The following is a 13,352-nucleotide window of genomic DNA, read 5'->3' as shown; positions in this document are numbered from 1 at the left end:
TATATAATTGTGAGATGTTATCAGCCCTAGTGAATTAGCAATAGATGAGGAACAGTCAAGAATTCAAACTCTGTTTCTATCACTGAATGGTTGATCAAAGCTTTAATTTTAGCTAACAGTATGTCTTTCCACATCTACAGAGCATCAAAAAATTCAGAATTATAGTGCCTCAGTTCAATAGTATGATCCCAAAATTAAGCCAGGAAATCAGGAATTTAATGCTATTAACTAATTTAATTTTTTTGATGGGTCTTACTATATTATCCAGTCATGTCTTCAATTTCTGAGCTTAAGTGATCCTCCTGCCTCAGCCTCATGAGTAGCAGGGACTATATAGGTGCATGCCATCATGCCTGGCTTAATTAATTTTTTATTATTGTTGAAGCTTAGACATGGTAGATTCCCTTTATCCCTAGTCCTCTCTCCTTAAAATACCAGTACATGAAATGACAGCTAAAGCTTATTCTAAATAATAATCTTCCTGCCTCAGCCTCTCAAGTTGCTGGGATTATAGGTGTGTGCCACTTACTTGCTTTCTAAAGTAAACTTTATTTATGCAGATCCCCCCCCTCCCATATCTCAGGTAAAGAAGCCAAAGTTCAGAGGATACAAACATGAAATGCTTGCTTAGTTGGATCATACTGTGTCTCACCACGATACTGCAAAAATTATTGTCTTACTAGTGATTACCTTGAGCTAATGCAGTCATCACAAGGCTTTCTTCTTCTTTTTTTAATATTTATTTTTTAGTTATTGGTGGACACAGTATCTTTATTTTATTTTTATGTGGTGCTGAGGATCGAACCCAGTGCCTCATAACATGCTGGGTGAGCACTCTACTTCTGAGCCACAACCCTAGCCCAAGGCTTTCTTCTTAAGTGAGGGCTATTGTTTCTCTACATAATAGCATTTCCAAGTGTTTTTGACAACTAAGTCATTTAAATGAGTGTAAGCAGAATTATCTTAAAGCCCAAAGCAAATACTGATGCAGTTCTTTTTGTGTGTGTTTAGACTTGTTTTTGTTTTTTGTTTGTAACAAAAATTATCACCTTCAGGTGATAATTATAAGCTTGACAGTAAGTCACCACATCATCCATCTGCTGTCCCTCTTGGCATAGGAATTAGTTCAGTTTGCTCCACTGGTATACGTTAAAGTGACATAAGTACATTCAGAAACTCCCTCTCCCCTTAGCTTCTTGTCTCAAGGATGCCATCCCTTGACCCACCATCTCATCCCTGGTGCCAACCAATCCCTTTTGTCCTGATTGTCCATTTGGCTTCTTTTCTGCTAAAACTCCCCAGCACCTAAGCATAAACAACATCTGTAGGTCAAAATTGTAAAAAAAAAAAAAAAATTCAAAAGAGCTGTCTTGATTCTATAGTTGCACTGGAATTAGCATCATCAGTGACCCTTGTATATGTCATGTGGTTCTTCTAGGGTTTCACACACTTTGTTACATTTGATCCTTCAAACAGTCCTGTGACTATGTCCTTATTCAGCAGAGGAAGCTCCTGTGGCTAGGTGATTTTGCCAATATAGCAAAATTGGAACAAAAACCCATGTCTCCTGCCCCCGGCTTTCCCATTAGCCCATGGTCCTGCTCAGTGTTATATTTTGAAATAGTGATTCTGTTCAGGAGCTGGGAAATAGTTTTTCTGAAGGTGATTTCTGTCGTGGTTGTAATGGGACTTATTTGGGAAGGACTTCTTTCTGTAATGTAGAACAGACGAGATTAAATTTTTTTAATATTTATTTTTTAGGTGTAGATGGACACAACACAATGCCTTTATTTTTATGTGGTGCTGAGGATCGAACCCAGATCCCACCTGTGCTAGGCGAGTGTTCTACCGCTGAGCCACAATCCCAGCCCCAGCTTTGTAGTTTGTTCTTGAATTCAAATCCATGTGGCATTTGGATTCATTTTTGTTTTTTGAGCACCTTTTACATGCCAGACATCAAAGATAGGATGGGGGGGTAGACAGATAGGATCTCTCCATGTTGGCATCTAGTGCCAGAAGACAAACAAGCAATTGTAGTATTTTAATAAATAACCCGGGGAGAGGATGTACAGGATGGGATGGGAACACATGCCAGGGACATCTAACCCAAACTTGACAGAAAAAGTCTCCCAGAAGAGGAGACTTCTAAGTTGAGGACTGAAGGATGAATGAGAATTTTAGCTAGATTAGAATCAGAGTAAGGTGAACAGTAATGTTTCTAGAAGATGAAAAGACGTGAAGGCCTGGAAGTAAGACTGTGATCCATCCTAACGTAGCTATCAGGGAGACTTGGAAAAAGCAGAAGACTGGTGGGAAGTCTGTTGGACATGTTTAGAAGATAACTGTCTCGTGTCTTGTTAATAGAAAAAGCTCGAGTCTCCACCACCATCTACCAACCCCTTCCTGGAAGATGAGTCAGCACCAGAGATGGAGGAGCTGGCAATCGAGAAGGGAGAGTTAGATCAAGTAAGTCTGCTTTGCGTTACCATGTGTAACCTACCCAGTCTTCCTGTCTGAGAATGGATTGGCTAGCTTCATGTATGATCCTTTGGCTGTTACCCACATTCAGAGATGATAGTAGTGGTGGTCTTTATAGAGGGCCTTTATCTGGAAGTGTATTCAGAAAACAGAAAAAGCAGCCCTTCCCACCCTTGCTCTTTGCTCCCAAAGAACCTCACCTCCAGCATTCAGCAAGGCTCACAAGCTTAATCAGACCCTGCGGCAGGGCACGATTGTACTCTGCCCCATTCATCATCTCCTGAACTTGTCAGCGTCCCTTTCCGATGCACTCTAATGTGGTACTGTGATGATGTGAGAGGCTGAAAGATCCTGGGGGATAGTTAGCAGCACCCTGGGCTGAGAGAGGCCTCCATGCAGTGTAAGTTGATCACTTTAGGTCTGGAAGCCATTGGGGAGGCCTGGAAATATCAAGGTGACCACTGGCATCTTTGGAGTGTTACTTTTCTAAGCACACTAGAACTTTAATTTCCTTCTGATTTTTCTGTCCAGCTCTAAATTTCCTCTCCCTTCATCCTACAGAATGGTGTTTTTGTTTCCCTGCCATTTTATGACAAGAGAAGTTAGAGCAATAAATCAGAACATTTCCTTTCTGGATAAGTGATCCTTCTTTTTAATTTTCTACACTTGGCTGCTAGAGGATTACTTTATGATATTGTTTTACTCCAGGCACCACCAAAAGGGAGGCTTTGGGAAACCCATAGCCACATGCTTTGCTGCTGGCCCTGTGTTCCTAGCATGGTGAGGGTAGGTGTGCAGTCCTGGCAGGAGCCAAGAAAGTGGAATATATGGAGCAGTAAAATGTGTCTGGTCCACTGATTAAATAATTGTGATTACATGGACACCTCACATTTTTGTGGTGCTTTGTAATTAAAAAATCTTTTACAGGCCGTAATTCATTTTGCCTTCACAGTGCCTGCCTCTTTTTTTATAGGTGATGAAACTGTAGCACAAAGAGCCTAGTGACTTGTCCAGGGTCACATAATTTAGAAAAAGAAGAGCTAAGACTGGAAGTCATGTCTAGAAGTCAGAAACTAGAATTTTTTTCCAAAAGGCTGTTTTTTGTTTTGTTTTGTTTTGTTTTTAAATACCTTCATATCTCATTAAAAAGAAGAACATAGAAAGCTCATAGATACAAGTGAATGAACAACACTGAAGAGATATCTTGAGGCTGTATCCCAAAGATAAGTGGGAATAAGCGTGATTGATTTAAAACCATCATATGATTGGCTAGTGTGGGAGGAAAAAAAAATTCTTCTATCTAAAGAAATGCAGTTCCCATATTGTGAGAGCCAGGACTCAGGGTGGAGGGGTCTCCTTCTTCCTCATTTGGCCACCTGTATCCTAAGAACATGCTTTGTGCACTCGTGCCATTTGCAGGGCCCTGGTGTCTCCCCAGTACTAGTTGCAGCCATTATCATGTTCAGAATTGTGCAGGCGAGCACTCAGATGCTTTTCATGCTGCTGTGAGAAGATTTCCCTTTAGCTGGTCATCTCTAGATATTATTATGCTGGATTATGATAGATTTTTCCATTATCTAGGAAATCAGTTTTTCCTGGTAAATTAAGATTTTTCTGTCTCTTGGAACTTTTTTGCATATTATAAAAGCTTGAAGTTTTTGTAAGACTAAGACCTGCCCATTCTAAGGTACAGAACTCTGACATCTGACAAATACATGGTGTAAGGCAGAGCCGTGTGGTAGAGGAGGTGCCGGACCCTGGTCTGCCATTAACTGACCGTGACCTTAGATAGTTTACTTACTGTCTCTAGACTTTCCTGCTTTCTTTATCTTTAGAGATAGCTAATAGTTTTCAAACTCTATTCCTTGATATCCTGTCACATGTAACGGTGGGGAATTGGGAGAGAATAGAGACCTGGGTCTGTAGCCAGAGGAATTCTATTCTTAGTCACATTGTACTGTGGAATTCTAGGTAAAATTTCTTTTGATCCTGGGGTTTTATGTCTGTTTTAAAAAGAAAAAAGAAAAGAAAAGAAAAACTAAACTAAATGGGAAACTCCTGGTCTAGATGGTCCACCAGTAATTCATGGACTGTTCCTCATTAGTAATAAAACGTTGACACTAGTGACTAATGCCTCCTCACATGTCATCCCCAGCCTCCCATGCCTCACCAGCACTTGTCTTTGTCTCTGGCAGGTTAGGTGGAGCCCCAGGACCTCCCTCTTCTCAAAAGCCTGTGGGCTTCTAGAGTTGGGTGCACAGAAAGAGCAGGACACCTGTGGGATGTTGGGGAGGGATTCCATAGGATGTCAGCCGAGAACCAGCCAGAGGTGGTTGTGTGGAAAACCCCTCCTGGTTGCCCTGAGTGACCCAAGTTATTCCCTTGCCGCAATCGGTAGGCAGCTGGCCCTCAAGGTAAGGGTCACTCCCTGCTCAGTACTGTAGCTAAGCCTGGCTGTTGAGAAGAGAGGGTGAACTTGCAAAGCAGTATTCACTTTAAAGGAGGCATGAACAATTTGTTGCCAAGATATTCCCAGTGATAAAAAATGACATATGAAAGGGAACCAAGGGTACTGAAAAAGAAGAAATCAGGAATCTCTGGTTTAAAAATGTACCCTTTTGGTGATCCAAGCAGTTAGATTTAATCTGTTTACATTGGATAATAATGAAAGGAAATGGGACCAGCTGCAGACCTCCTTACTGTGACAACAGTAACCTTTTATTATTCCATCAAACTCCAGGAGGAAATAGCTTAAACATCTGCAGCTTTTGGACAGAATTCACACACTCAGAAATCCAGCCTGAATGCTACTGCTAAATGACTTAGTGTATTCTTTAAGCCAAGGATCAACCCTTTGGGGAGCTGCATAGTGCAAAGGAAGACACCAGTTTGAGCTGAAATTCCAGCACCTACCATATAAATAGGAGCACATTCATGAAACAGCTATAGGCAGGAGGTGGGGGGGGAAGTAAGAAAAAGAAATTTGAGCAGTTTGTGCCCCCTTTCTTCAGCTCACACTAAAAATGCTGGAAGAGGGCCTCCATGTTGTGGTGACAGGACTGAATGACCTCTCCACACTGCAGATGAGCACTGTTAGTGGGCAGAGGCAGGGCAGAGCAGTCACCTGTAGGTGGGGTTGGGACACCAGCCCTGTCTGGTTTGTGACTTTTGGAGTGTTCTGGGACCTTATCAAGCGTGACCTGTGAAGGCTCATCAAGATGAGTTGGTTGGAATACCAGGAAGTCATTCTATTATATCACTCGGGGTCTATATTTAATACCAAATGAATCCTTAGACCTATTCAGGCATAATTTTTTCATGTATTGCTTTAATGCATACATTGAAAAAAGAGGAAACTACAAGCAGAATAAATAGATTAAGATATTACTAAAATTTCTTCACATGCAGGGTCCAGCTCTTTGGAACTATTTGTTAAAAAAGCTTTATGTTGCTGGTTATGGTGTTGCACACCTATTTCTAATGGCTCAGGAGGCTAAGGCAGGAGGATCCCTTCAACCCAGGAATTCCAGGCCAGCTTGGGCAACATAGCAAGACTCGCATCTCAAAAAACAAGCAACCAAAACAGCTTTATATTTTCAAATAACTATAGATTCAGAAGTTGCAAACAGTACAGAGCAATGCTGTGTGCTCGTCTCTCAGCCTTCTCCAGTAGTGACAGCAAGCAGAACTAGAGTGATCATCAGAAGTAGAAAATGGGTCCAAACCTCTTTCTCAGGCCTGGATGCCTGTGTTTTTCCACACACTGTTGTTCTCTGAGCTTTGGAATGTGTTGGCAATGGGGTGTTTCTTAATGCCCCACTACTGCCCCGAACAGTGGTACACACTTGTAATCCCAGAGCTTTGGAAGGCTGAGGCAGGAGGAGCAGAAGTTTAAGGCCAGTCTAGGCAACTGAGGGAAACCCTGTCTCAAAATAAAAAGGGCTGGGAGTATAGCTCAGTGGTAGAGCACTCTTGTGTTTAAGTCACTGTACTGGGGTTGGGGGAAATGTCCTGCTGTTGTATCTGCAGTTTTTTTTGCCAGATCAGTGGCACCCATTCCCCGAAGTTTTTTTGTTGTTATTCCTTACTTTTAAAAAGCAATTTCAAACAGAAAACAGGTGAAAGGGGCTGGGGTTGTGGCTCGGTGGTAGAGCGCTCATCTAGCACGTGTGAGGCCCTGGGTTCAATCCTCAACACCATATAAAAAAATAAATAAATAAAATAAAGGTATTGTGTCCAAATACACCTAAATAAATAAATATTTTTTAAAAAACAGGTGAGAGAATTTTATAAGGAACTCTCAAATATCTTTCATCTAGATTCAGCAATTGTTAATATTTTGCTACGTTTACTTTATTTTTTCCTCCCTATTCTTTCTCCTTTCCTCATTATTGCAAAACAATTTGGAAGTGTTACAGACATATGCCCTTTACTCCTAAATATTTCAGCATATATTTCCCAAGAACATTCATTTAAAATACCACACAGAAAATTGAACACCAGTAGTATATTATTCTTTAAAGACTTTATTTAAATTTCATAAGGTAGCCATTTCAGAATGATGCATTAAAACCCTGTCAGCAATGTTTAATTGGGAAATTGCACATAAATTTGTATGTCCAAAAACCAGATACAATATATACATGTAAAAATGAGAATATTCTTTTTTATGTAAACTCATTTATAATTACCAGAACATATCCTGCAGAAGTGTGAATATTTTCTTCCAAGAAAAGGCAAAAAAATTTAAATCAAAGGAATAATTATACTTATGATGATTATGTTTTATTAGTAAAAATATAACTGGGTATAGTGACCATATTTTTCAAGTCTAAAGTCAAGATGTAGTCATACAAAGTCAGACAAATTAAATCACATTTTAAAATTTATTTAGTGAATTACCTTTTTTAAAAAATATTTTGTTTTCAGTTGCAATTGGACACAATACATTTATTTTTATGTGGTGCTGAGGATTGAACCCAGCGCCTCGCACATGATAGACACGCGCTCTACCGCTGAGCCACAACCCCAGCCCCTAGTGAATTACCTTATCAAAAAGAGAGGAAGAGGGGCTGGGAATGTGGCTCAGTGGTAGAGCTCACGCCTAGCATGTACGAGGCCCTAGGTTCCATCCTCAGAACCATATAATATAAATAAAATAAAGATATTGTGTCCAACTACAACTAAAAAATAAATACTAAAAAAAAAAGAAAGAAAGGGAGGGAGGGAAGGAGATACTGACTTACAAAAGGTAGAACAAATGGGTGACAGCCTTCCCTCATTACCTGCATTCTTCATTGTGGGTCTTGCATTTTAAACTAATGGAAGCACAAAAAGTTTCCAGGGCATCTCTGGGTACAGCAGATTCAAACTGGATAAACTAGTCTTGTACATTCCCTGAGGCCCTCTTGCAATCTCCGCCTAAGGCCTGACTTTGGCAGTGGCTTCCAGATGATGAGAGCAAATAAGCCAGAGTGTAGTCAAGAAGGACCAGAGTTTCTAGAAATCATGCCAAAAAATTAAAGATAGGGAACTCTTGAAAGGTGAAAAAGGAAGAGAGCTGAGCACGAGATTGAATGGGTCTAAAGTTGACATTTAATTTGTGGTAATTATCATCAGTTTTTACAGATGTTTTTAACCATTGCATTGTTTTATAAACAACAACAGGAGAAATGGCCAGAAAAGGTAACTATTATTTCTGTTTGTCTTTGGGGACTTCTAGTGGCTGTTCCAGTACTTATTAAAAGATAGAGACAGTTTAAAAGGGTAGATCTTAAGTATACTTAATAATAGGAGTGGGAAAAAACTTTGGGAGGTAATGGGTATGGCTCTGATGGTGGTGCCAGTTTCATGAGTGTATACTTAACTAATGTTAAGATGTATACATTGGGGCTAGGGTTGTGGCTCAGTGGTAGAGCGCTTGCCTAGCACGTGTGAGGCACTGGGTGCAATCCTCAGCACCACATAAAAATAAATGAGTAAAATAAAGGTATTGTGTTCATTTCCAACTAAAAAATATATTTTTTAAAAAAGATATATACATTAAGTATTTTAAGACAAATGTATACATATTCCCAAACTCATGAGGATGTATATATTAAATTTGTACAGCTTTTTATGTTATTCATATCTCACTAAAATGGCTTAACAAAAACAATATGTGTAATTCATTCATCAAATAGGTTATGGCTGCCAACTTATAAACCAAATTTTACTCTAGTATCAACCAAAGTAAGATGTCTTTGGCTCAGAATCCTTTTGTTGGCATTTGACAATGGACAGAATTGACTTTTTTTAGGAATAGAAAGTAATATGTGAGAAGATCCTTACTTTTTTTTTTTTTTTTTTAGATGTTTGGAAAGGATTTTTTTTTTTTTTTTTTTTGGTAGGGGGATGGTGCTAGGGATTGAACTCAGGGACTGGTGCACGTGAGGCAAGACTCTACCAACTGAGCTACATCCTCAGTCCTGGAAAGGAATTTTATAGCAAATACAGTTTTTACAATGCCAAATGTTTTATTTATCAGTGATTTTCAAGTATTAGTATAGGGACCAGTTACTGGTCTATTTTTCAGTGCTCTATGATAAAAAATATAGACAAGATAGTCTGCCTCCCACCCCCACCCCCACCACCACCCCCTATCCCTACCCCCCAAGCCAGGTTACCAACCATCCTTTCTTGGAAAGAACTGCCTTATTTTTTATTTTTAAATATCTTTTATTTACTTATTTTTATGTGGTGCTGAGGATCGAACCCAGGGCCTCGCCTATGCTAGGCAAGCGCTCTACCACTGAGCCACAACCCCAGCCCAGAAAGGACTGCCTTTATGCTGCTATTTTAGTCTTATAAAATTTGGGCGCCCCACTCCTTGATCTATACCCAGAGGTCTTAAAATCAGCATACTATAGTAACACAGCCACATCAATGTTTATAGCAGCTCAGATCACCATAGTAAACTGTGTATTGACTTAGATGCCTTTCAATAGATGAATGGATAAAGAAACTGTGGTATATGTACATAATGGAACATTATTCAGCATTAAAAGAGAATTTGCAGGTAAATGGATGGAATTGGAGAATATCATGCTAAGCTAAGTAAGCCAATCCCCAAAAACCAAAGGCCGAATATTCTCTCTGATAAGTGGATGCTGATCCATAATGGGGATGGGGGAGGAACATTGATTGAGCAAAGGGGAGGGAGGGGAGGGAAGGTGCAGGGGGGCAGGAAAGATGGTGGAATGAGATGGACATCATTACTCTAGGTACATGTATGACTGCACATATGATGTGACACTACATCATGTACAACTAGAGAAATGTAAAGTTGTGCTGCAATTGTGTACAATGAATGAAAATGCATTTTGCTGTTATATACCTAATTAGAATAAAAAAATTAATTAATTTTTAAAAATTTGGGCATATAAAATATTTTATTTTATGAATTTGTGATAAGGATAGAAAGTAGCAAAACAAAAAGTTAGCAACCCTCTGTACTAACCCTCTCTACCCTTCTATTTATTATGTTTATTTGTCATTAAAACCCCCAAGTTTAAGAGCTATTGTAGGAAAACATTTATGTGAGAGATAAGAGTCCTAGTTTAGGATATAAAAAGCTTTGTTATATGTTTTTGGGCAGACTATCAGGACCTCAGAGCCCCCATTTCTTGAGGTGTAGAAGAGTAGTAATGAGACCTACTTAATGGATTATTGTGAGGAATAGAGGAGACATTATTTATTATTGAAGTACTTGGCCCATAACAATCAGTAAATGGAGGCTCTTAGAATTAGATCATGTGAAAGCACTTCAACACCTTACAAATACAAGGTGGTGCTATGATTAGCCAGGATTTAAAATTTTAAATATCAATCAGATGATGAATAACTGCCAAAATGAAAATGCATGTGTTATCTAAGTAGCAGTAAATCTTTCATCATACACAGCAAGTAAATAATGCTAACAAAGCTGGTGTCTCATTCACAGACTGGGATGAGTCATAATGTAAGACATATTCCTACTTCATTACATTGAGTATTTGTTTACCTATAATCTAAAAGTACACTTTGAAGTGATGTTTTCTTTGAAATTGCTTGAAAATTTGCAAAGATTACTCAAATTTTGGATTTCTCTTTACTTTTTCTCTCTTTTTTCTTCCAGCCAAAGAAGCCTAAAGTCCCAGACAACCCATTTCATGGCATTGTTTCCAAGTGTTTTGAGCCTCATCTGTATGTGTATATTGAGTCCCAGGATAAGTAAGTGACAGGCACTTTGCTGATTTCAATCAGCATTTGTACACCTTCTGGTCATGTTGAGTCTTACAAGGGCACAACTCCTTTCAGAAGCAAAAGGAGAGACTTGATATACCTGTGACCCTCCCTGGAGCTCATTAAGGACCTTAGCATGAAAGAGGCCCTGGATTCTATCTCCAATATCACAAAAAAAGAAAAAAAGATAATTTTATATCTTTTGAATATTATCAGTTATTTTGTCTATAATGTCAGAAGTCTGAGGGTTTTTTTTTAATTAAAACCCACTTATTTATTTATTTATTTGAATTTTTTTTTTTTTTTTTTTTTTTAGTTGTAGATGGACACAATACCTTCATTTAGTATTTTTTAAATATGCCTCATCTGTGCTAGGCAAGTGCTCTACCACTGATCCACAACCCAACCCCTATTTTTATTTTTTATTTTAAGATAGGATCTCACTAAGTTGTTGAGGGCCTTGCTGAGTTGCTGAGGCTAGACTTGAACTTGTGATCCTCATGTCCTAGCCTCCTGAGTCACTGTAGTCACTGGGATTATAGGTATGTGTCATTACACCTGGCCAAAAGTCTGAGTTTTGCTATAATACAGCCCCGTATAAATCTCAGAAGCCCCTTGTGGGTACTGAGCTCTCATTGAGTTCTGACATTTGTCAGCTCACAAAGCTTTACAATGTCAGGCTTTGGACATTGTAAGAAAGCTTTATCTCTAAAGTATATGTTTTCAAGTAGTAATTTTGACTATCAAAAAAATTACAAAAATAGAACAAAAAATTCTCATATACCCTTCCCCAGATACTATTAACATTGTATATAATCACAGTTATCAAAATCAGAAAAGTAATATTGTCTTGCAAATGTTCTTCTTCTGGTCCAGGACCTCTAATAATTTTGTGTTTAGCCACCAGGTCTCCTCAGTCTCCCTTAATCTTGAATAGTTTTTTGTTTTTTCTTTATCTTTCATGGCCTAGACTCTTTTAAAGGGTATTGACCAGTTTTTGCTTGATGTTTCTTCATATATATATATATATATATATATATTTTTTTTTTTTTTTTTTTTTTTTTTTTTTTTGAGTCAGGTGTGGTGTCTCATTATGTTGCTCAGGCTGGTCCTGAACTCCTGGGCTCAAGCAGTATTCCTGCCTCAGCCTCCCAAATAGCTGGGACTATAGGCCAGTAGCAGCACTATGTCCATTAGAGGTTTCTTCTTCAACCCTTGCCTATTTGGCAAGATGACTTTAAAAGTGAGATTGTATTCTTTACAGTGCATTGTATCAGGAGGCACACCATGTAGATTTATCCCAATACTACTGATGTTAACTTTGATCACTTTTGTAAAGTGGAGCCTGCAAGCTTTTTCCACTGTGAAGGTACTGTTTTTTACTTGTAAATATTAAGTTTCTTTCAGAGAATACTTTGAAACTATGTAAATATCCTGCTTCTCATCAAGCGCTAGTTCACTCATTTCAGAATCCCTCTGTTATTTTTGCCTGAAGCAATTATTATCGTCAGGTTTGCTTCATATCGATTGTTTCCATCATTTCTTCTAGACTTACCAGTTGGAGTTCTGTTGTAAGGAACTTTCCTCCCCATTTGTTTATTTATGTTAATATGGACTCATGGATTCTTATTGTAGTTTATGGATTATCCATTTACTATATGTGCTTTTCACAAACTCCTGGGCTCCAAAATTTTTTACACATTAGCCCACCGTGATCCAGTTTCTTCACAGCCAGAAGGTGATCATGTTCCAGTGTCTTGTTGTTCATGTTGGGGATATTAGGAAAGGAGGAAGACCTCTTCCTCATATTTTGGAAAAGTAGGGTTTCTGAAAGAGGGCAGGTTACCCAAAGACAAGCTGGCCTGGACTCTGAGGTCTCGAATGAGTACAGAGAGGAGTACAGAGAGGTCCCATGGAGGAGAACAGCAGTGCTTGTGAGAAAGCTCTTGAGGGCAGTTCTATATGAAAACTTTGCCCAATATCCCCTCACTTTTTTTTAATGTTTCTCTCATAAGTTAATAAGTACTTGTTTCTAAATGTTTCCGGTATAAACTATAAGATTTAAGAGAATGTTTGAAGTGGGGACAATATTATTTTTCACTTATTTGATTTTATAGATTAATAAAGTACTTCATATTAAAATGCCAGAAAATAAACTTTATGTAAGGGCTTCTATATTAATAAAAACAAGGTCCCATCCCAAGGGGAAAAAAACTTGCCTTGCCATTGATTGCCTCGTGAAGGCTCTCTTTCCTCTTCTGTGTGTACTGGGAGTATCTCCAGCAGGCACAGAGAGGGGCAGTGGTTGCTATGGATGTTTTTGTTCTTTGAGAGTACCTTGTCTTCTGTCTTCAGAAAGACTCCTCCCAGGATTGGGAAACTCAGTGGTCATGCACTTGCCTAGCATACACAAGGCCCTAAGTTTGATCTCTAGCACTGAAAAAAAAAAAAAAAGTTTTCTCCCAGGTCAGGCTTGATGGTGGGTGCCTGAGATCTCTTTCACTAGAAGCTGGTGCAGGAGGATCATTTGAGCCCAGGAGTTTGAGGTCAGCCTGGGCAACATAGCAAGACCCTGTCTCAAAAAAAAAAAAAAAGGAAAGAAAGAAAATAAG

At 38.9% G+C, this 13,352-nt stretch overlaps 1 protein-coding gene across 4 annotated transcripts in view; it reads left to right on the top strand.

Moving 5' to 3' along the window:
- The window catches only part of Vps53 (VPS53 subunit of GARP complex), a 145,043-nt gene that overhangs the window by 72,649 nt on the left and 59,042 nt on the right, over positions 1–13,352 (top strand). For all 4 annotated transcript variants that reach the window (XM_027924437.2, XM_071603931.1, XM_071603932.1 and 1 more), the window contains 2 exons: positions 2,365–2,466; positions 10,634–10,728. In XM_027924437.2, the coding sequence (XP_027780238.1) occupies positions 2,365–2,466; positions 10,634–10,728 (197 nt within the window). The remainder of the gene's footprint in view (positions 1–2,364; positions 2,467–10,633; positions 10,729–13,352) is intronic.

This window comes from Marmota flaviventris, chromosome 17, assembly GCF_047511675.1.
Source record: "Marmota flaviventris isolate mMarFla1 chromosome 17, mMarFla1.hap1, whole genome shotgun sequence".
NCBI lineage: Eukaryota > Metazoa > Chordata > Mammalia > Rodentia > Sciuridae > Marmota > Marmota flaviventris.
The sequence above is the reverse complement of the archived record's forward strand: the minus strand, read 5'-3'. Positions and strand labels throughout refer to the sequence as shown.